Source organism: Meleagris gallopavo, chromosome 15, assembly GCF_000146605.3.
Source record: "Meleagris gallopavo isolate NT-WF06-2002-E0010 breed Aviagen turkey brand Nicholas breeding stock chromosome 15, Turkey_5.1, whole genome shotgun sequence".
NCBI classification, from domain to species: Eukaryota; Metazoa; Chordata; class Aves; order Galliformes; family Phasianidae; genus Meleagris; species Meleagris gallopavo.
In genome coordinates this window covers 4,188,185-4,210,543 of record NC_015025.2, presented here as the reverse complement: position 1 = coordinate 4,210,543, position 22,359 = coordinate 4,188,185, and the positions used below count along the sequence as shown (strand labels likewise).

The window sequence follows — 22,359 nt, the reverse complement described above, 5'->3', positions numbered from 1 at the left end:
AGCCCCGGCCCGTGCCGCTGTGGCGCGTTGCACGCCGCACGTTGCCGTTATTCCTTTGCTTGAGGGAAAACCGCGTGCCGTAGAGAATGAAGAGCGAGGGCAGCGAGGAGGAAATGTCTGGGACCAGAAACGCTTTCTTAGACTATGAAGGCATACGTTAAAAAAAGAGAAATTACATTATCGCAAAGAGGCTTTTAAACATTTAAATTGAATGCTTTCTTATGATGATGAGGTTCAGGTGTTTGCTACATAGCACTGCGGCTTTCCCTGGCTCCTACCAGCAGAGCAGCAGTAGGGCAGAACGTGGCCTCCCAGCTCCAGGTGCCACGGAGTGCTGGTCTGCAGCACAGCTTTGTTTAGAGCTGAGCATGGCTTTGTTCAGAACCCACAGCCCACGCCATGCCTGCTGCTCCCCGAAACAAGCCTTAAGCTAACAAGTGCTAATGCAGGACACGTGCATGGGACGGATGGACGAATCTCAGCCAAAGTGGTGTTGGGAGCAAAGCTGAGTTTGGTTCTTCGGCATGCCTGGCTTTTTTACAAGCTGCAGATTTGCTGCACCTCTGCTTCTTTACGTTTTCTGTGGAGGCACCAGCTTTGGCTTCCTCCTTTTGTTGGAATGCAACGTCCTTGTTGAGCCAAGACAACTGTAGGTTTTCAGACAGCAGCTTGTTGGCTTGGCTTCCATCTCCTACTGTAGGTCACGCAGTCGATGAACAGCACATCCCTAAGTACCTGGCAGAATGTTTGTGTTACTGCTGAACTCTTTCCAGATTGCACACAGGTGAGAGACCCTATGGTTTGAGGCAGGAACCTGAAGAGCCTAGGACCTCAATTATGGTCACTTAGCAGACAACTGCAGTGTTTAACACATTTCCAAATTCCCTCCCCTGCAGCTTTTTGTTGCCATCCCTGTGCAAATGTAGGGCAGCAGAATTGTTGAATTTGAATGTTCTCGTCTGCCTGGGGCACTGCAGTGCAAATTCTGGCAGTGCATCCCAACCCTACTCTAATTAGCATTGCACATTTCAAGAGACAGAGATGCCGGCTGTTGGGGATTGGTAGCCTCCTGTGGAGGAGACAGGAGGCAGCGCTGCTAGTTATGTCTTAAATTGCTGCAGTTGGGCTTCTTCAGAGTGTGTTGGAAAAGTTTTCTTCTGACATTTTGTAGAAGGTTCCTGAAATGTTGATGATTTTGTAGGAGGAAGGAGAAAATATTTAGGTAAGTAATCTTCCACAGAGGAGTAATGGGAATGACAGGCTTGGGTGAGCACAAGGAATATCTGAAACAGACATTCTTGTAGCAGGGAAGAGCGAAAAGTTTTTCTACCTCACCATTCATTCTATTATGTTCAAGTTAATATTGCTACCCCAGCAGTTTTTAGGAGAGCCTCTGACAGCTTTTAACACAACAACCATTTTCAGGACTCTGGCTGTGGAGAGTGACCTTTTTATAATTGACACAGCTCAGGATGAAGCCATTCTTTTCAAAACATGGCTCTCCCAAAGAAACCTTTAACCCCTAGTCTGAAAACAGCCACTTAAACACAAGCTGTGCCTACTCAGCAAGTAAGGCATTTTAAAGAAGAGCAATTCAGACAGGGAGAAAGAGGCAGATATTTCAATTTGATCTGCTTGTTCCTTATTAAGAGACTGAATTTAGGTAAGAAATAATAAAAATGCAATTTAAGGGAAACGTGAATTACATTATTACCACATTTTCTTATCAGAATGAAAACAAAATTCACTGTTAAGAAAACACAATCGCACATTTTTTGTAATTGCACACTACGTCTTGCTGATGCTGGGGTTGTCTGAAAGGAACAAGCAAATGAAACGGGAAGAAAAGTCCTCAGTGCTGCTGTAAAACTGCAGGGGAAGTCCACCATGCTCTGACTGCAGGAAAGCCAAGGATGACTTCCTTTGCCTTTAGGCTCTCATAGCTGTGCTGAACTCCAGGTTTAGATTAATCGACACATTAAGGAGATTTTACCTTCTTAACAAGCGGTAAGGCAGTAGTCCTTCATAGTGCATTAAAAAACAAAAGTTGGTGCTGCCTTGGAGTTGTGGAATTGCTACAGAAATGGGATAGATGTTATGAAAAAAAAATCTGAGAGTGAAGCCTGTTGGTCTATTACTATTACAGAAGGATAATGTTAGAATTTTGGTGTAATCAATCTAGAAGTGGAAAAAAGGAAAAAGAGAGTGTTTGGGAACAATCATTTCTTCACCAACAGGTGAACTAAGTGACCTTACAGTGCTTTCATGTGCCTGGATTCTGTTAGTCTGTGCTATGAATACATTCTAAACTTAAAATTACATAGCAGGCTGGACACATTTCCTGACAGTATGTGCAGTTTCCTTTCTAATTGACAGAATGTACTATAAAAGTCAACTTTAATCATTTCAGAGTGCACCTGAGATAAGTGTAATTCATGTGGAACTATCCAAAGTAGCTCCAGCTGCAATCCCGACTGCGGTATTTAGAGATTTTTTTCTGTTGATATATTGTCTTTGGTGTACTCACAAATTCATCAGATTTTATATTACTTTAAAAACAAAAATCAAGAATTTCTTCTAATATTTTTTTACTTTTATGATTTGCTAAATTAAGGCTCCATAAAGCTGAAAAACAAAGTACAAGATCGACCCTAGAAATGAGCATTTTAAAAGATACCAAAGGCAATTATAGGCAAGGAAAGATCACTTTGGTTACTATATATGTGTTCACTAATTGGAAAAAGCAGATTTGAATGTATGTTCTGATAGTCAGATATTCCTGGGTTTGTGTTTCTTTGAACCAACCAGCTTCATCCAGGTTCATCTCAGTAAGTGAGGCAGTTTACTAAGTCCGCCAAGGCATGTGGATTTCAAAAATACAGTTATCACCAATGAAGAACACTTATTTCCAGTTATCATGTTCAGTACATACAGTGGCAACGACAAAATGAAGAAATGTAAGTCTTCTGTTAAATTTTACACTGTCTTCTGTCTGAACTTACTTGCTTGAGATGGATGCCTAAAACCTATCAGATGTAGGGAGACAAAAAATGGAATTCTACTCATTTAGCAGAAATTTGCTTTGCATTGGTATGGAAAACTGAAGTCTGCAGTCATTGTGAAGCTGTGTAGCTTGTCTTCATCTCTTTCCATATTATGTTGAGAAAGAGTTGAAAGGTTTGCATGCAGCAGTGTTTTTTCAATATTTAAAATATTTTGTTATCAGAGCAGCAGACGAGCAGCACTGAAGGAATTATAAATACTGTAGATTGAAAGAATCTTTACATATTGCTTGGGTTTCAGGTGAAACAGGTTGGTCCCTGACCTGAGTTCCAGGAACAATGACTCTGAAAATGCCCCAGTCATCAGAAAGTATCAGGACTGGGGGTCATGAGGAGGGACTTCATTGTCGTGTTTCAGAAAATTTAAAGTTTAAAAAACAAAAAACAAGAAACCAGACCTCAAAGCTCATTAACAGTGTAAACTGCATGCATCTTTTGGTTCCAACTGTTTCCTTTTGGACGCTTTGAACAGATGATCAAAATGTAATAACAATCAATGTATTTTAAATGTCACTTCTGTTATCTTCATTCAGTTTAATCAAGACATGCCGTCATTTTCCAGGTGGATTAATCTTACCAAATTTTATGTGGCTAATGTGAGTTAGATCTTAATTAACTTGTTAGTGAGCAGGAATAGTAATGTGGACCCTATGAAGGGTGGCAGATGTGGTCTTCTGAAAATACACCAGTCTCCAGGGCTGCCAAAGCATAAGCAAAGTGTATGACTAAGTTCAGCAGAGCAGAAGAGGAATTCTTTCTACTTGCTGTGATTGTGTTGACGATGATGGTATGAGTTGCTGTGTTCAGAGTTACTTGGTGAACTGTACTATACACCGTCAGAGATGACTATTGCAGTGATGCAGGAATCCGTGCTAATCTGTTCTTTGCTTAATGCTGGGAACTAACAGCCCTTCGTTTCATTTCAGTTATAATTTGCTTTTGATTCTGAAAACAACAAATCTTGTGAAGCTGTGCCCATGGGAATGTGAAAATGTGCCTATGTTTCTGGGTGTATCAGAGTGGCAGAGAGACGTTTCTTAATTCCACCCGCAGGGCCAGATTGCTTGGCTGCAGCTGAGGCAGAGCAGTGGTCTTAAGCAGATGGCTCCTTTGCAGAATTTCTTTCAGCACAATAGAAATATGCTATCCTGGCCAAAAATCCCGATGCTGACTTTGTTTCAGATGCTGTTTTGCTGGACTCCTGGAAGCTCATACAAATTCAGGAGCCTCCTTCCTCTTCACTAAATAGAGCTTGTTATTACCTCAGCATCTTCAGCGTAACCCAAGTTCAAGAAGTGTCATAGCAGCTTCTGCAGACAAACCCTCATTTCCTGGCTTCTTACATTATTGTAGTTCTAGGAATTTGTTTTGCATCAGCGGTCAATCTATTTTACCTGTTTTTCACTTGGGTCCTAGGAATTAGCAGTAGGTATTTTGAAGTGTAGGTTCACAGAGGAATTAATAAGTGAGATAGTAATGCATAATACTGATTGACTTATTTTTTTCAATTCTGAAATAATAAGAAATGCCTGGTCATATGAATAACAAACTTAGGTGGAGAAAAATGTCCATCATTAAAAACATTATTAATTATCATCATTTGTTTTTTGGAAGAAAATCGGCGGAATACATTTTTGAGTGCTTACATATATTTATTTTCTTTATTGAGTGATTACACAGTGATACCATACAGCTCATTGGAATTCTGAATCAACTGTAAAAATCTCTGGTGATACGAAAACAGAAAAATGAGTTAGATTTAAAGAAAAGGAAAGCTATCTCTGCAGCGAAGAAGTGGAGAGGTACCGGGAGAGAAGTGAAGGAGAAAGCTCTTTAACCATCGTGGTGATATTTATTCCTCGTAATTAATTCGAGATTATCCAGATTGTTCTGGTAGTTTGTTACGGATGTGTTGGGATGGTTATTTTGCCACATATTTTTCAAACATATTATCAAGATACATTTTTGCAGCCATCTCTGTTAGAAAGGCACACAATCAAAGGACTGAAGTAATTGCTATTTAAACGTGATATCTGTAGCAGGACACTGGCAGTAGCCAGATTCAATTTTTATTGTTTTAAATTCTGACTCTGATGTGGCGGAGCAGCCTGCGAACCCCAAGTTTTCTCGTCTCGGTGTAGGTGCAGTTCTGCTGCATCGCTGACACTGCTTGACGTAATTTAAATCAGAGGCTGAATGGGCACGTCGTATCAGCTGCCACCTTGAGGCTGACCTCCAGCTCAAAGATGAGGCCAACTGACAAGTGGGGGAGTTTGCCTCGCTGTTGTCATGTATCGCCTGTCTGATAGCTCCAAAGGCAAACATACTTGAGCGCTAAAACAGTCTTTTCAGATGTATATGCCAAAATAGTAATTCGACTGGGTAAATAACACAGCAGTTTAAATGAATAAGTGTTATTTAGTTGATAAATATATGTTTGACTGAGAGATTGAAATGACTCCCCTGGGTAAGGAGGAGAAGTACGCTTTTAAAACTCTCTTTTTGCAGATGTTTATAGAGAGGAAATCGCAGGGGAAAAAATCAAGTATCCATAGAGTCATGGAATAAACAAAACTAAACTCAAGAATAAACAAAACTAAACTCAAGAATAAACAAACTAAAGACAGCCACCCTCAGCAGAGAGAATGATCTGGGGGTTTATTTGCTCACGGTAATACGAGTTCTTTGGTTTGGTCTTTCTTAGATTTGTCAGTCTGTCACATCTGTAACTTCACTTAACTGCAGTTTATGTTCTTTGAATGTGATCTGCAGTGGTCCATCAAAATGGAAAAGCTTCTAAAAATAGCTGGAGGGAGTGAATCAGGTGGAAAGATGCATGCTCTGCATTAGGAGGTGAAGACTGAAGGAAGCGATAAAAGAGGTTTACTTTAAGAGTCTCTAGAGACAAAGTTTTTAAGTGAAGCCGTTAGTGCAACAAAGCTCTTGTAAATGTAAAGCTAGGATGATGGTGTTCTGCTTCTTAAGTTTTAAAGAAGTAAACTGCAGTCAGTTGGCTAAGAGGTGGATCAGTGGCCATGTGTACTTGGCGTTTCATTCCTTTATTTATAATTTGTGGTGTAAGGGACATGATGCAGCCAATGTCGAGACCCTTCCTTTGCTATTTTTTATGTGACTGAATTACTGTTAAAAGGGAGAATTTGTAATAGATGATGATTAATATTTGTTTTACAAGTATTGATCTTATAGTGTCACGATGATGACCAGCTTGGTGACAAAGCAAGAAGTCCTGCCAAAATGCTTGTGTCCGTTTTGTGTTTTTTAACAATGGGAGAATAATTCAGCAGGAATTTATGAAAATATATTCAGTAATGCATAGTCACTAGAGCTCTGCTTGCTTCCTGGACTTAAACCTTCCCAACAAATTAATTGAAAATATTTTGACATGACTCCAAACATGTAAGTCTTACATCTTCAGCATTATAACCTAGAGCCATAAAAGCAGGAATTGTTGCATTAAAATCTTAAAATTAAAAATAAGGGTCTCTTCCAGCATGCCAGACAGAAGGCAGCAGCTAAATTTCCCATGCTCATGGCATGGGCTGGATGCAGAGCAGAGATATGCATTACTCCAAAAATGAAGACTTGAAACTAAGGAGTCATCCATCCATTCCATTCTTTGTTCTTTTTTTTTTTGAGGGGTTAAGTGTATCTTCATCACGTGTCTATCACTTGATAAATGCTCATGTAACTCACTTCTAAAATTCTCTACTGAGTTGAACTCCTCCAGCTGTCACAGTCCTTAGGAATTGCTAAGTGGAGTTTCTTGAAACACTGAAATATTCTGGAAGGAGTGGTTTGGACAAGTAGAAAGTAGGTCACCTATGTAGTAGAGCGAGAAAATAACATCTATGGGGAGGTGCTTCTGAAAATAATGCCAAACCAAACTGAATTGCAGTAGTTTTAGGAGCCTGGGTTATTCCTTGTTAGTTTGCTGGTCTTAACTGCCATTTTAAGCAATTTTTACACTAAAGCTTAATTATTTTCATGAGAAAAATAAATTGACATTTTACCATTTAAAGTAATTTTTTTTGTAGGTTTGACATTCAATATATTATCACCTGTGAGGTGCACACCAAAGTAGTGTGAATGTAACTCTGGTCCTCTTGATGACTAGAATATTCTCTTCTAAGCTTGGTTGATGTATTATGTGGTTAGATCCTCCTGGAAAATAGCCTTTCTCTGTTAGAAATACAGAACAGAATTTGTAAATACAAAGGAGGCTTAGGCTAAATTCAGCCAAAAGTACTAAAACTCGAGCCTCTCTATTGAAGATCTGTCTTTTAATGGTAGGAAGTAAACTTATTTGCAAAGTAACTCAAGTGAATATACAAATGCTGCTCCGAAAGTATTGCCTTCTGCTTTATTATGTAGGCTGAAATTTGTTGACCAAAATGTGCAAATCAGATGCAGCATAAGGTCATTATAACCCCACGCCAATTTTAAAGTGTTCGAACAAGGATTCGTTTCTCTAAAATTTGCTCTGTGTCTTAAGCTGTAGTGCTGTGTTGGTAGCTGGCTCAGGACTTAGTAGCTCTGATTAGGTGTGCAATGTTTATGACATGAGGTAAATGTAACTATAAGCTACTTTTTTTTCTTTTTTTTTTTTTCTACCTGCTTGGAACATTGGATTTGTGCTGCTGACACAAACCATATCTCTGACTGTACAGGACCACTGTTCCATTGAATGCTAGAGTTGGATCAATAAAGTATTGCTTCAAAAGAACCAAAACAACAAGCAGATTCCATTGCAGGGGCTGGAGGGGAGAGAATGGCTGTTAAGGTGAGGCAGAGTTGAGCTACAGATTCACACCTGCTCTCCATCTGGCTCAATAGACTACATCTTTCAAAGATTTGCACTGGAGTTGATGGACTGAAGTGACTTTGTTGCAGTCATGAAATCAACTGAATTGAAAATACAGAATTCAGATTATTCATTGATGAGTGAATAGATTCAGAATATTGGAAGAAGTGCTGGTGTATTGATCTTCTCACCTTTACTCCTTATGCAGCCTTTATCGTAACAGTAATGCTTATCGTCATGCTACCATAAATAGCTTTTTCTTTGAAGGCTTCTCTTCAACTGCAGGACTAACTAATTAGTCAGCAACTAATTCTCCCTTCTTTGCAGGCTGTCTTTGCATATCTTTCATTGCTTTAAGAGCTGTAATGATAAATATATGTCTGATTGATCCATTCGCATAGAAAATGAAAAAAGAAAATTTACCAAAAACTGAGTAACAGTTGGTGTTCAAATCATTCTTTTACCACTTGAAGACACTGCCAACATATCTGTTTCATTATGTACAAGTGTAAGTGCTGCTAACAGATCATTTGGAACCAGAAATGAAGCAAATGAGAGAGTGCAGCTCTCTCAATTAAGGATAGCCAGGGCACAAAAGCTGTTATGTACTTACCTGCTGGAATTATATGTTATTCTGTGCCATCCTGTTACGTTCACACAGTGCTGGAAAACATCTCAGCAGTAGCTTGCTACGTATTGAAAACGATGTTTCACCATGACAAAAACATGAAGTAAACAGCTGAGCTTTTAACAAATCCTGAGGTATTGGTACCATCCAGTATGCATCAACAGAGATATTAATGACACCTTTAGTCTTCTGTGATGGCAACAGAAATTTGTCTTTTTCTGGCCTTTTTAGTATCTGTTACAATAATTAAAATATGGACTTATCACCAGGTCAGTGAGGATATAGGGCATAAAATGAAATGTTGTATGCTGTAGCTTGAAAGCACTGCTAACTCTTCACCTATCACACTCTGTGTTTAAAGTGTGTAACCTCAGAACCATCCTGATCAGCTGCCAAGCAGAAGAGATTCACACCAAGTTTTAAAGGCTGTTTCAGGGGCTGGAAGCCAGAGCACTCAACCAGAAGGGCCTTGTATCTTGGCTTCAATAATGCATGCTGAAGAATCATCAAAAGATGGATTTTAGCTAACCCTGCAACTATCTGTGGGGAAGAGAGAGACCTATAGATAGCCTCACTGCTTCAGACAGAGAATTAAAAGGCAGTGAATTGAGCTATACTAACTTTCTTTGAAGAATAAGAAGACACATGTTATAGTATAGAAATTGTTCTCTAAATCCTCTTCTGTGCATTTCATTTCTTCTACCAATTCTATTGTCTGTGAATGGGGATTTATTGGACTGCTTTGCTATATAAAGCAATAGTAATAAAATTTGCAATCAGTTCATTAAGATTGAAATTACACCTTCAGTTCACCTTTCTGAAATTTGCTATGCTGGTTGCATAGAAGACAGCTGAAAAGTGCAAAAGGAGATTTCTGTGTGCTTAAATGAGTCTCTAAGCAGTCACAGAATTGAAGGCTCAGAGGAATTAGAAGATTGCAGATGCTCCACAGAAACAGGTTCAAAGCCTTCTTTCTTAGCATATATGGACCAAATTCTTCCTTTTTTATTGAAACAGCAACAGATTGGATGAAATTAGGAAGGTCGCAATTTGATTTAAACAGCAGCATTGCTACAGATGTTGTTCTTGAATGTCACTGCTAAAAGTGCCTTTATTAAAAGCAGTTATCTCATTTGATTTATAGTTGATTTATATTTGTTTTTATTTTATAGGACCGTGGGTCACTAGGAATAGCAGCATAGATAGTGGAGAAACAGAAGTTGGCCGCAAGGTCACCCAAGAAGTGCCCCCTGGAGTTTTTTGGAGGTCTCAGATCCATATCAGCCAGCCACAGTTCCTGAAGTTCAACATATCCCTAGGGAAGGATGCTCTTTTTGGTGTTTATATAAGAAGAGGACTGCCACCATCACATGCACAGGTACTTTATCCATGTATTTCTTGGCTTCACGTGTGAAAATTCAGAAGTTGGGAGAATTTGTTAGGTTCACGTTTGAGCTTTTGGAGCTTAAGTTTAGGGATTCTGTGTGGTATTTTGGGGATGACTCTATTTTTGATATTTGCCCTGATATTAAGATTTCTAAGTTATTACACACCTTAACAGTATCTTGATGAATGAAATAACCAAGCATGATGTTCTTGCTAGTCAGGTTTTTAAAATTGCTTTCAGTTTGGCATGAAAGGTTTTAAATCTCTGAGGAAACTGTGGAATCAGTTGCAATAAACTATCCAGTTACACGCCCATCCAAAATGGTAAGTCAGGGTGGTCAGATTCACAATATCAAAACACTATATGCAGTTGGAATGCAGCACAGCTAGATCTGATAACATATCATTTTTGGCCTTTGTAGAAGTTTCAGATTTCACAGGATTTTGACAGTATTGCTGAGCACACAAAAGGCTTGGGCATCACTGCTACCCAACCATATTAGAGGACAGAACACAGTGGCCATGTCTGGCAAGCTTTAATTTTACTATTTTTCCATCAAAGGTGGTATTTAGGCTTAATATCTCAGAGATTGGGCAGGTCTTGCAGCTTGGAATCACAGTTCTTAATTTCTAACTGACTACAAGATGAAAACGCTGCGCCGCTGCTTTTTTTGCATTGACTCTGTAGTGCATAATTAAGGGTGTAGATAAAGATAGCCTTACAGTGTGACCAAATTTATGTACCTTCTTCCTCTAGGCTGTGCAGTGGTGTTTAGATTTCTTTTGCTGTAATAATAAAGTGACATACTTTATTTTGCAAAGAGGAAAAAATACATTTAAAGTCATTAATGTGAATAGAAAGATTCTCATTTATTTAGATTAGAACTGTAATGAGCAATAATATTTTGCAGTTGCACATACTGAAAGGAAAGAGCCTCCATTCTTTAGAGAACAAGGGAAGGAGAAATAGGAACCAGCTTTTGGAAAGGAACCTTTACTTCATGCATATCCTTGCTGCTGAAAATCAGTTCTTCATTAAAAAAAATCACCAGCTACACTTAAATGCTTGATTTAGTTTATGATTTCCAGAGATCAAATTGAGAACTTTGAGGAAAAGCCTTTTCAACATTCACAGGTGCCTTGTCCAGGTCTCCAAGAACTGATAGTATGTTTTCATTTGGCAAAGCAGATTGCAGTTACATAAATGATTAAGCAAATGCAGAGAGATTTCAACATAACTGTATTGTCATACAAAGAAAGTGTTTTCATATTGCTTGCAAGGAAGTATCAGCCCTGAGAGAACAGCGTCCATGTGCATGCACAAAGTCATGATAGAAGGAGTATCTTCTTTCCACAGGTATGGAAAACTACACCTGTGTTAACTGAATTTGGGATCTGCTTATTATGGGACTAGTTTGCATTGGCTCTTGTTCCTTGGCTGAAGTCTGAATTGAAATCCAAAATTTTTAAGCTGATTTGGGTAGAATTGAGAGAAAAGGTTTGCATGGATTTATGACTTCTGCTTTTAAGAATAGGTGAGCAAGCAGCTTTATGATTATGCAAACTCCATTGACTTCTTGTATGCTGTTAAGAATTCTTCTATGAGTTACCAAATGTTTGTATGTATCTGATATCCAGATATGTCTGACTGGTAAGAAATGAAGACCAGCGGACCACAAATGAAGAAGGGCGAGTGGTTTGTTTTCCATACAGCCAAGAGCTTGTATATAACATCCTGAAGTTCTATGCGAAGATAGATAAATTGGGAAGATTTTTATATAATGCTGAATAATTTTCAGCCATTTTCAGACATCCATCCATCATAGAAGATGTCCACCGAGAATATGATCCAAGGCTGGGACCTCCCTCGAGGATGTTTTGGCACTTGTGTTTCAGTGCGTTGTCTCGGGCAAGATAATGTCTATGGATCATAAGCTGCACATGAGGCAATGACATAATTTATTGAGCATGTCTCATCAATGCAGAATTTTGGTGCTGTCTTTCCCATATCATTCCACCATGGAAAATCACCCAGGAATTTAAATAATGAAAACAAACAAAAGTATAAATCACAAAGTAAAACTAGCTTAGGGCAACCAAAGCTCCAAAATGACCATCAAGATTTTATGTAATTACAAGTTAATTATAATTGTCTAACTATCACATAGTGGAGGTATGCCTCTATCTCTTAGAAGAAAAGTAAGTGGTAGTACAAAATAAATATAGTTTTTACTTCAAGCCAAACATTAATTTCTATTGCACTGTGTTCAGCTATATTTGTTCCAGGTTTCATTATAATGTTCTTGTCTGAGAAGCTAGGATCAAGCAGAGTTCCATTCTTGCCTTCGCTAAACCTTTTGAGCACTGGATATGAATTTCATAACCTTTCTGATAAATTAAATAACGAGAAATACCAACTGTGTTTCCAACTTAGCCTGAATCCTCCTCAGAGAACCTCATTTCCAGTCTTTAGTTAGTGGAAGCAGTTCCAGCCTTCTTCCATAACTGCATAATGGAATCCTATATTGGTGCAAGTTCTTGGTGCTTTTCGGTGGGAATAATACAGCAGAAGATTGCTGTATCAAAATCCACCCAAACTGCTCCCGGAAAAAGAAAAGCAAGCTGTTACACACTGGAGTTGGTGAAAGGAAGACCTGTTCTACAGAAAGAAGCAGAATGGTTTTGTGTTAGTGAAAATAGTCTGAAGTTAACACCAGGCAATATTTTAGAATTGAAATTTGAAATCCTTGTTTCTGCAAGTTAGGGACATGAACTGTAAAGCAGAGAACAACTTGACTTGACAGTTCATCACTGATCAGTGCTGATATGTCAAGCCTAGCAAAATCCTTTGTGGGAGTAAGTCAATAATCAGCAAATTAGATACATGATTAACCTGAGACAACAAGATGCAGTTCCTGTCTGTGGGCCCTACTGAGATTTAACCTTCTCAGTAGAAGCGTTTAGCAGATATTCCAGATGCGTAGTTCAGTCAGTCAAACTGATGTAGCTGTAAACTTCTCTAGAAGCAGTTGTGTGCCATGCATGGGGAATGGAGCTCTAGAGGAGAGAAAATATTTTGAGTGGCAAGCAGACTAGAAAAAGAAACGCATTGCTTTCAAAGAAAATTCTTCCAATCTATATCGTACTGCATAGAATTAGAAAAATGTGCGGTGCAGGCTTGAAGGATCATAGAAGATAGTTGAATTAATAAAACTGATAATGTATGGAAAATGAACTGTAAATGTCAAACAATGCATGAAGTGATCCTGCAGAGATTACAGCAATTATGTTACTACACGTTGTTAAAATATTCCCAATGATGCATGAAATAAAGTAACCATATAGAAGCATCCCTGCCATGTCTGGTGAAGGCAGTGCATGGAGTTGTTTTGCCTCCATTTGCAGCAGCGTTTTCTATTTAATGAAAACCATTTTGATTTAGAACTGTCTTTAGTTGAAACAATGAGAATAGCTGAAGAGCTTCAGTGTTACCTTGCTTCCCAGCCACTACTGTAGCTGGAAGATGATCTGGTCACTTCAGAGCTCTGTGATGATGACTGTGCTGTTGTGAATGCTGTGCTGCACTGCACCCGTTGTATTGTGTCACAGTCAAGATGCACATTTAAATGCTGCAATAAGCTCCTTGGCTGTGGGCTCTGTGGGTCAGATGTTTCATGGGTGTATTTTAATGAATAATTAGCAACTGGATTTGATAAAGAACTAATTTTAAAGCACTTTGCAAACAAGTTTCCCTGACATTTGTTTTATTATTGGCTTTGTAGCTCTTACAGGGCTTTAGCATAAGATGAATGCTAGCCACAATGCCAGATATGCTTTTTTCTTCTTCTTTTTCATTTCTCTCTTCTTCTTTTTTTCCCCATCTGAAGACACATCCATTATTAAGACAAGAGCTCTAATAGCTCTTTCTTTTCAGCTCCTATTTTCAAAGACTGTTAATGATTTTGTGGTAGTATGCAAGTGGTTTCAAATCTAAGAAAAGACTGTGTTCCAGGGCCTGAGAGCTGTTTGCTTCTTGATGCTTTTACAACTCGTTCTCTTCTGGCAGGCAGCTGTTCTCAACAGATCTTACGAACAGATGTGTGGCATTGTGCAGTGGATGGCATTGTGGATGACGCTGTGCAATGTAGTCACTATCATACATGCAGTGTTCCCAAACTGTTTTTCTGACTCCTCATGGTTACTGGGAAAAGGAAGACCTTATTAGCCCGTGAATAAAATGCATCAGAGGAAGATAGAAGCACTGAAGGAAGAAATTATAAAAACAAATTGCCCAGAAAGAACTTAGCGTGAGATTTAGGTTTGTAAATAAAAGTATGCAGTAGGGTTTTGGTATGCTGTGTAGTAAAATAAATGAGCAGTCATGGAAAGCATGAATTTGGAATTTGCTTGAAGAAGTAGCCTTCTTGATATAGAGCTTTAATCATAGTGACTACTCTCCCCTGCAAAACTGAACTGTGAGATGTCGTCATTTCTGATTTCTGGTGCATTTTGTTTCTGGCCTGATTTTAGTTGTTCTTAGTGTGACTTTCTGAATGAAGCCGCAAAATATAAAGGATCATTAAAAAAAAAAAGCCAGTGAAAATTAAAAACTGCTTCAGAGCTGGTTTTGATAGTTGACTAGATCCTAGTATGTGCAGTTTAGTTTTCCTCAGTAGTTGTTCTTGTTAGATTAAAAAATTACACAGTAGCTTCTTACTGATCATGAAAGTATTTTTGTTTCTCGATGTGTCTTCCAATCTGCACGTGTTTGCCAACAGGTGGCTTTAAAGCAAAAGTGATATTTTTGGAACAGTGGTAAATAATGGTAATTAATCATGCAAGTGGAGTAAATCAGAAAATCAACAGGGCAGCGAGAAACAAAATGATGATCCAGCCAACCATGGAAAGAAATCATATCTGGTTATGACCTTCTCAGTGATCATTTGGTCAGGGATTTCAGATTTTGGGGTGCACGTACCCAGTACTTCATTGTACATGCTGGGAAGCAGCAGCAAATGAATTATCTTCTTTCTTTTTCTCACAGTCCTGAGGAATCCAGAGAGGGATAAACATTTATTGTTATATTCTACATCAATTTGCAGTGGTGCTTCACAAGTCATAAAGTTATTGATGTTTAGTCATTACACTTTTGCCTGAGCATGAAATAGTTCTTCACGGTTTAATTAAAGAGTCTCTATAGTGTGTAGTTAAAATTACAGCCTTATGGGGAGCCATGCCAAGAGACCTGCTCTCTCTAGGTCACACCTGTCATTGTGAAAAGAGATTCTGCAGCTAAAACTACTTCAGGCAGTTTCAGGCTGAGTACTATTCCCCTTCGATCTTGCCAACTGCTGAGCCTTCTCTGCTATATGAGGTAGAATCAGCATCAAACAGAGGGGAGGCAGAGGAACCTGCCAGCATAAGCAGAGATGAACAGCGTGTTGCCAGTGAGAAATGTCAGCTTTTATTGCTACTTCCCTAGCTGACCCTTTGTGATTGTTCTGAGAAACAAGATTTCTTTTTCCCAAGATGTTGCCCAAGCAATAACATTTCCCAAAGAGGTGATGAGTCTGTCCTTAACCTCTGACTGGTAGACAGTAGGTTTTAGTAATATTTCCAAATGTCATTGATTTCAGAGATAGATAGCTGTGTGTTTGGCACCTCGGATGCTCTGAGAGTTTCTGACATGCCAGAATTCTCTAAATCTCTGGTGTGCATTGGCTTGAATGCATTAATTTACCTGATTTATCTTTTTCTGTGAAAATCCTGTGTGAAATAAATGGCAGATAAATGGCAATTAGATTTTAACAGTTTGGTGAAACTTTATTTCACGTCACTTATTCTTTCCCATAAGTAAAGGCATTGGGAAGAGTGACTAATGCACTTACTGTGGCAGTAGCCTTCAACATTGGTAGATACAGGCTCCGACTCCTGTGGTGTCATGGATTTCCTTTGTGGCTGCATACTGATGTCATGGTTTCACGTATTTAGAAAGAAAGTACTAGTACCTCCATACTTTTGCCTTTCTTGTAATGCTAAGTCTGTTGAGTGCTCTATTGCTCCTATCATAACCACTCAAAATTTCAAACAGAAAGGTCACCTTTTATATCACTGCTTGAAATAGATGTGCAGTATGTCACTAACTCATTAAATCAGTCCAACCTTCTGTCTCTTCTACAAGAAGGGATAATCTTCGTTATTTTATTGCATATTGTGTATTATTTGCTAGAATTCAATGTTCAGGAGTGCAATTCAATGTACAAGACAGCCCTTATGGATCTTTTTTGGATGTAGGTTGACAGTTTTCTATTTAAAATAAAACAAAGTGAATGTGTATGGTTTCTTAGAACTGCCACAAGCACAGGCAGTACGTGCTGGAGATAACAGAAGGAAGTGCAATGAAACTACTGGCCAGCAAGCATGTACTTCCACAATATTTTATTGAACATATCTCTTTCTTTAGACATGTCTGTCTCTATCTACTCATAGATAGATAAATGTGTCTAAAACAAGATGTATTTTCATAGGGGACTTGTTATACAGCTATCAAAAGATGAGATATTTTTTCTTGTTTCCTAAGGACTTCCCTTAGATAGGGGCCATGAGAGCTGGGAAGCTGAGCATAGCATCAGATTGAGAGCACGAGAATCACAAAGCTTAAAGACAGAATAGGAAAAAAAAAAAAAAAAGTATTAGGAGTTCTGGTACAGCTGCTTTGCTATGCAGAGTTATTCCCTATTGTAGATTAACCAATATTTCTTCTAGTCTTTGTTTAATTGTATGATGCAGTGGCATCTCCACTGGGAGGCTATTACTGAGCTTAATAGATGGGAAGCTTATCTGACATTCATCTTAAATTTCTTTCTTTCTTTTTTTAGCTTCATACCATTAATGGTGCCATCCCTCTTATACTCTAAATAATCACTTGCTCTGCTTCATCTGTTTTCCAAAGATTAATGTAATTTTCCAAAGCATCCAAACAGAAATTCTCAGTTTTCCTTAATAGAAATTCAATGCCTTCAGCTACCTGATTTGTGTTATTCCTTTTCCATGCTCCCTCTGGTTCTTGTATCCTCCTTACCCCTGATTGTTCTGCATCCAAACTCAGGTAAGCAAACTGCTCTGTGATGTCAAATTTTCACGGTGTGTTTTAATGTTTTAATTGGATACTAACTTACACTGTGTTAGACAGACCCATTTTTTGTTTGTGCTTTCCTGTTTGTTTTTGCATTCTGGGGTTGTCCATTCAATTATATGTCTGAAGGTACATCTGACATATTTGTACATCTTGCAGCAATAAGTTATGGCAGGTGATTGCTTAGGAAAGGGTGCCTCTCTCATACGTTAAAGTTCTCCAGCTTTGACAGCTCTGTAGGAACCTAGAATTTTGTGAAGGGTCAAAGCATTGATTTTAACTTCTTTCTCAAAACTCGATCGGTCAAGAAATACTGCTTGTACATTTTTAATCACCTGTGCAGAGAAAAGATGCACAATTCTGTGTCAGTTTTTAAGAAAGCAGTCACGAAAATTCTGTGTGTAGATATTAGCTTCATATTAACCGATCTTCCAGAAATACCATTTTATGATGTTTCTAATAAAGACTATGTGAGATTTTGAGATATCATTCTGTATTCTGGTCTGTTTGTTTGGGTTTTGGTTTTTTTGGTTTGTTTTTTTTTGTTTGTTCGTTTGTTTGTTTTGTTTTGTTTTCCTTTTTCCTACCCTGCAGTATGATTTCATGGAACGCTTGGATGGGAAAGAGAAATGGAGTGTGGTGGAATCCCCACGGGAACGGCGAAGTATTCAGACTCTTGTTCAGAATGAAGCTGTGTTTGTTCAGTACTTGGATGTGGGCTTGTGGCACCTGGCGTTTTACAACGATGGCAAGGACAAAGAAGTGGTCTCCTTCAGTACAGTTATTTTGGGTAGGTATTTCCAGAAACTGAGCATTTCTTCTCTTTATTGATACGTTCTTATACTTAAAGTCATAATACTCTCACTCAGTCTTTAGTAATCAGCCTTTTTGTCCTTATGTTGTTGTTCATTTTTTCTTAACATTAACCTCAAATGGGTCCAGTGGGGTATTGATTTTAATTTCATTATTTTTCTTTTAAGATTTTTGCATTCCTATAGTTCATCTAGTGGTGAGCATCTAGCTGGCATTCATCTCAACATGATGGAATAAATAGCAGAAGAGCATCCAACCTATCATCTGAGATGCTTTTGGTTTTGTTACAAGATTAGGCTTCCATTTAGTTGAAAGCCAAACTGAGCATAAGCTCTCCATGCTTTGTCAGAAGATGTGTTGATCTCTGGAGCATTTCATGAGCTGTGGAAGTCTTATCACAGTAGCATCAAAAACTGAGATAGTCTACATGCTATTCGTCCTGGCTGGTGAAGTGTTAAGTGGCTCTATATTGCACAAATCTATTAGTTTTGAGAAAGAGAAATTGAAAGAAGTTGAACTGAGTGAGTCTGATGAAAAATAATTAGAGGTCTTTTCCAGCCTTAAGTGATTGATGATATGAAGCTTTTTTCTTCCTTTTACATTATTATAAAATTCAGTTTCTTAGCTGAAGTCCCAGGAGGTGAGGGAGGATATCCAACACTGTGGTATTGAGTAGGAACCTAACTATTCCTGTGAACTTCAGTTGGGATGAGAAAACATTTTGGTTTGAAAGGGTTACTGGGTGCTATGCATAACGTTATATGTATTTGTGTATCTGCCATAGAAGGCATTTTCTGCTCCTTCGAAAACAATTGTACTTATATCTTGGTATGCTGCTACTGTGGCTTCTTAGAAACTCTTCAGCTATGATCAGCTGTCCTTAAAAGGGCTGGCTAGCCTGGGCTACAGCTTTCAAGAGTATCAAAGGTCTAATGGACAGGTAGACTATATGATAGTGCAATAATAGTGATTGGACTGAAATATAGAGAAAAATATAGTGTTTTATCCAGTTCACAGGTTATTCTACACACACCCAGTATCAGACATTTCATAATCAAAAGATCAGAGAGAGATGAAGGTTTCTCTGATGTGAGAGGGGAAAAAATAACAGAAATGATGTTGGCTCTCAGGCAGTAGTAAGTTTGCCATGATTCTCAATACATAGAATTGTGTGCCATGAAGCAAAACAATGAATAAATCTATAGACAAACTACTTCATGAGACAGATTGATGTTTTTGACCATTACACATTACAGTTCTCCTTCTCATTGTTTACAAGATTTATTTAAAGAGGCCAAAATAAAGACATCTTTTTGAAATTTTGTTTCTTTTTATTATTATTATATTATTATTATTATTACTATTATTTACTAAGTGTCCTGCAACTGTGATATTAGATTTACAGTTCCTCTTGACTCCTTTTCCTCTTTTCAGTTTGGCTGGACAGAAAAGCACTCTGTATGGTACTAATTGTTCCAAATCCAAAATTTATTTTCTGTGTCCTGCAGCTGCTCTTTATTTGGTGTCTGGGACTGACATTTAATTTGGGACAATGCAACCCACAACAACAGGGAATTATAGTGAAGAGTAACAACATTCCATTTATATTTTTGTTCCAGTAATTCAGTGTTGAAAATATATTCCTATGAAATCCAACAGCTTTCAATTGAAAATAATCTAAGCATTAATTTCAAAATTGTTATTTAATTTCCGCTTCATATTGTGCAAAGCAAATATATATGTCATCCAAATAATAACAAAATGTGGAAAACAGCTGAAATATTATCATCAGGCTGGTGTGCTTATGCTTCACAGATTATTGAAGTCACCAGCATTTCAGTTACTTAAACCTGATGTTAAACCTTGCCCTCTGGCTTTACAGACCTCTTTGTCATCTGCTTGCGTTGCTACTTGGACTTTTTGGGGGCGTTTTTTTAGGGTAATGTTTGCTGGAGCAAAAGAGCTGTTCTTTGTCAGGTGCAGCAGACATTTCTGTCAGCTTTCTTAACGAAGCTTTGCGTGTCTGTAGAAAGAAAAGAAGATCGACTCCTTGGGATAATCAGTTCCACATGGAACAGTGGTGTGCAAGATCAAAGTCATATTGTAAGAGGGAGATTGTCAATTTTCCTGCTGAAGTATTATGTTTGAAATACAATATGAATTCAAGTATAAAGATCGTAAGAGGCAGTTTTGGCTACCTGTTTGAGCAGAGGACTCGAGTGCTAGCAGTGAATTTGAGTGCTGGTGGTGCTCAAAGACTTGCCACCTTTAGCTGTCACGTGTTCTCTACACTTCCTTATGTTACCATAAACGCTGGTAACTTTCTGCTTCCCCTGAAATTTGTGCTGTTAACATTATTAGCATTCTCTGGTTGTCCGCTTAGTATTCTCCCAAGTATTGAAGATAAAATAATGTTAAGAAAAACTAAGCAAATAATTTTGAAAATTCATTGAATATTGGTGAAATAGGAACCACTTAATGTGTCTGTGATGTTTGTATTTCAGATTCAGTGCAAGACTGTCCACGGAATTGTCATGGCAATGGCGAGTGTGTTTCTGGTGTCTGCCACTGTTTTCCCGGATTTCACGGAGCAGATTGTGCTAAAGGTATCGTTTTCCTATGTTTACAAATAAACACAGTGTGTCTTTGAGATATATGGATCTACGGTGCCTACTAGTTAGCATGGATCCAAGCCAGATACAAGTTGGTCAATATGCATTTTTTTCTTAGTTCTCTTAGTCAAATATGATCAGATGGAATTATTGCCCCACTGCTGCATAGCTGCAACTTCTTTTTCTCAAAAACAGTATGCAGAAATGGCAGAAAATTTCCTATTGTCTGTACACGTAGACAAATTATCATCAATGCTTTCTGATAATCATCAATCCAAATGTATATAAAAGACTGATTATTTTCATTAATAGAATGTAATGTATATTCTGGCTTGGCTGAGCCATGCTTCTAGTTCATTGTTGCTGTCTTGCATATGCAATTGCTCTTGATCAAAGGATGTTCACCTTTTCTTTCTAGGAGACTAGAAGAACTTGGTGAAATCTTAAAATAAGCCTTTTCTTGAGTCTTGAGAGTTTGGAATAGCTGTGTTAGGAGAAAAATTTGTAAAGGAAGGCCTCTAGTTTATAAAGCTATTGGTGCGTATATTGCCTCCTTAGTTTATGTAGCTTTAGGCCCACTGTAAGTATCATGTGTTTACCATTGTTTTCCACAGGAGTAGTGTTGTTAGTTTTAAATGGTGAAAAGTGTGGCATTCAAAAGCTGTTGAAATGCCTTGAATAGTATTATAAAATTGCTTGGTTTTGCTTAGATCATGATGGTAAGGATAGTTTATTGTGGCCCCATCTCTTCCACTGATGCAGTAGGATGGCAGCTGGCATACCTGTGCCTGTCTGTGAAATACTCCTTTAATAGCTGTTGTAAACATATTGGAGGGAGTAACTTCTATTTTATGTCTCTGTATTTGCCTCCTAGAAATGTCCAATTAGGAGGAAAAAAAGAAAAAGACCCGAGGGGTCTAGGGAAGTTAATATATCTTAGTGATATCTTAGTGCTAGCCTGACTGATTTTAAAGAGTGCTTAAAATGTGCATGTGGTTGGATTACCTGAGAAATTAAGACCCTTAGCAAATATACAGAGGAAACGTGTATATTACAAAATAAATGGTGTGAAAATGTGTGCTCTAAATACACACTGTCAGCTGTATGCATTTCTGTGGCGTTAACCTGTGAAAGTATGCATGTAGTGACTGTGTGCTTCACTGCCACTCCCTACACATACATGGCCCTTAAATCAATTCATTTGCATTTTAAATTGTGGAGAGCTCCAGCTTTGTGTACCAAACCTCTATGTAACGCTGTATTCTATGTGCTAGAAAATAGTCTATTCAGACTACATTAGATGAGTATCTTTTTATACGGTATTTGTCAAACTCTCTGTCTGTTTCTACAACCCCTCAGAATTTTCTCTGTGGTTCCTGCTGTGTCCATTGCATTGTCTCTTTCTCCTCAAAAGCAGGTTTTGTGGAAGCTTCTTTCACCTCTGTCAGTATTTCTTTATCAGACATTGTGGTATTTCTAAAGAACAAAGAAGCCTAAAATACTATGTAATGTGACAAAATGGATGGATTGTCAGAATTCTCGTGTGCATATGCAAGCACGCAGCTGCTCATCTACACACTGTAAGACATACCCAGAATTGTGAGGCTGAGCAGTGTGTAAAGGACTGCATGCCTCACCAGTGTCAGACCTGTACTTGTGTCCACAGGATTTTTAGCATCCTTGAATTCTGATGATATGTGAGAGCAGTTTCAGAAGATGGAAATCAAAATCAGGATTGAATAGTAAGCGCATTAAAAGGAGATAGAAATTAAACCTACTGCAGCATATTAACTGTTTAAATACATTTACCATGTATTTACTGTAATCTTACATTTATATTTAAGTAGTAGCATGTATGGAAAGATAATTATTTTACTTTCCATCTGATTTTTTTTTTTTTT

General features: G+C 38.1%; 1 protein-coding gene across 1 annotated transcript in view; it reads left to right on the top strand.

Annotated features, from left to right (window-relative positions):
- The window catches only part of TENM2 (teneurin transmembrane protein 2), a 541,158-nt gene that overhangs the window by 422,779 nt on the left and 96,020 nt on the right, over window positions 1-22,359 (top strand). The window contains 3 exon segments of the mRNA XM_031555679.1: window positions 9,685-9,890; window positions 17,628-17,823; window positions 20,351-20,452. Of these exon segments, the coding sequence (XP_031411539.1) occupies window positions 9,685-9,890; window positions 17,628-17,823; window positions 20,351-20,452 (504 nt within the window).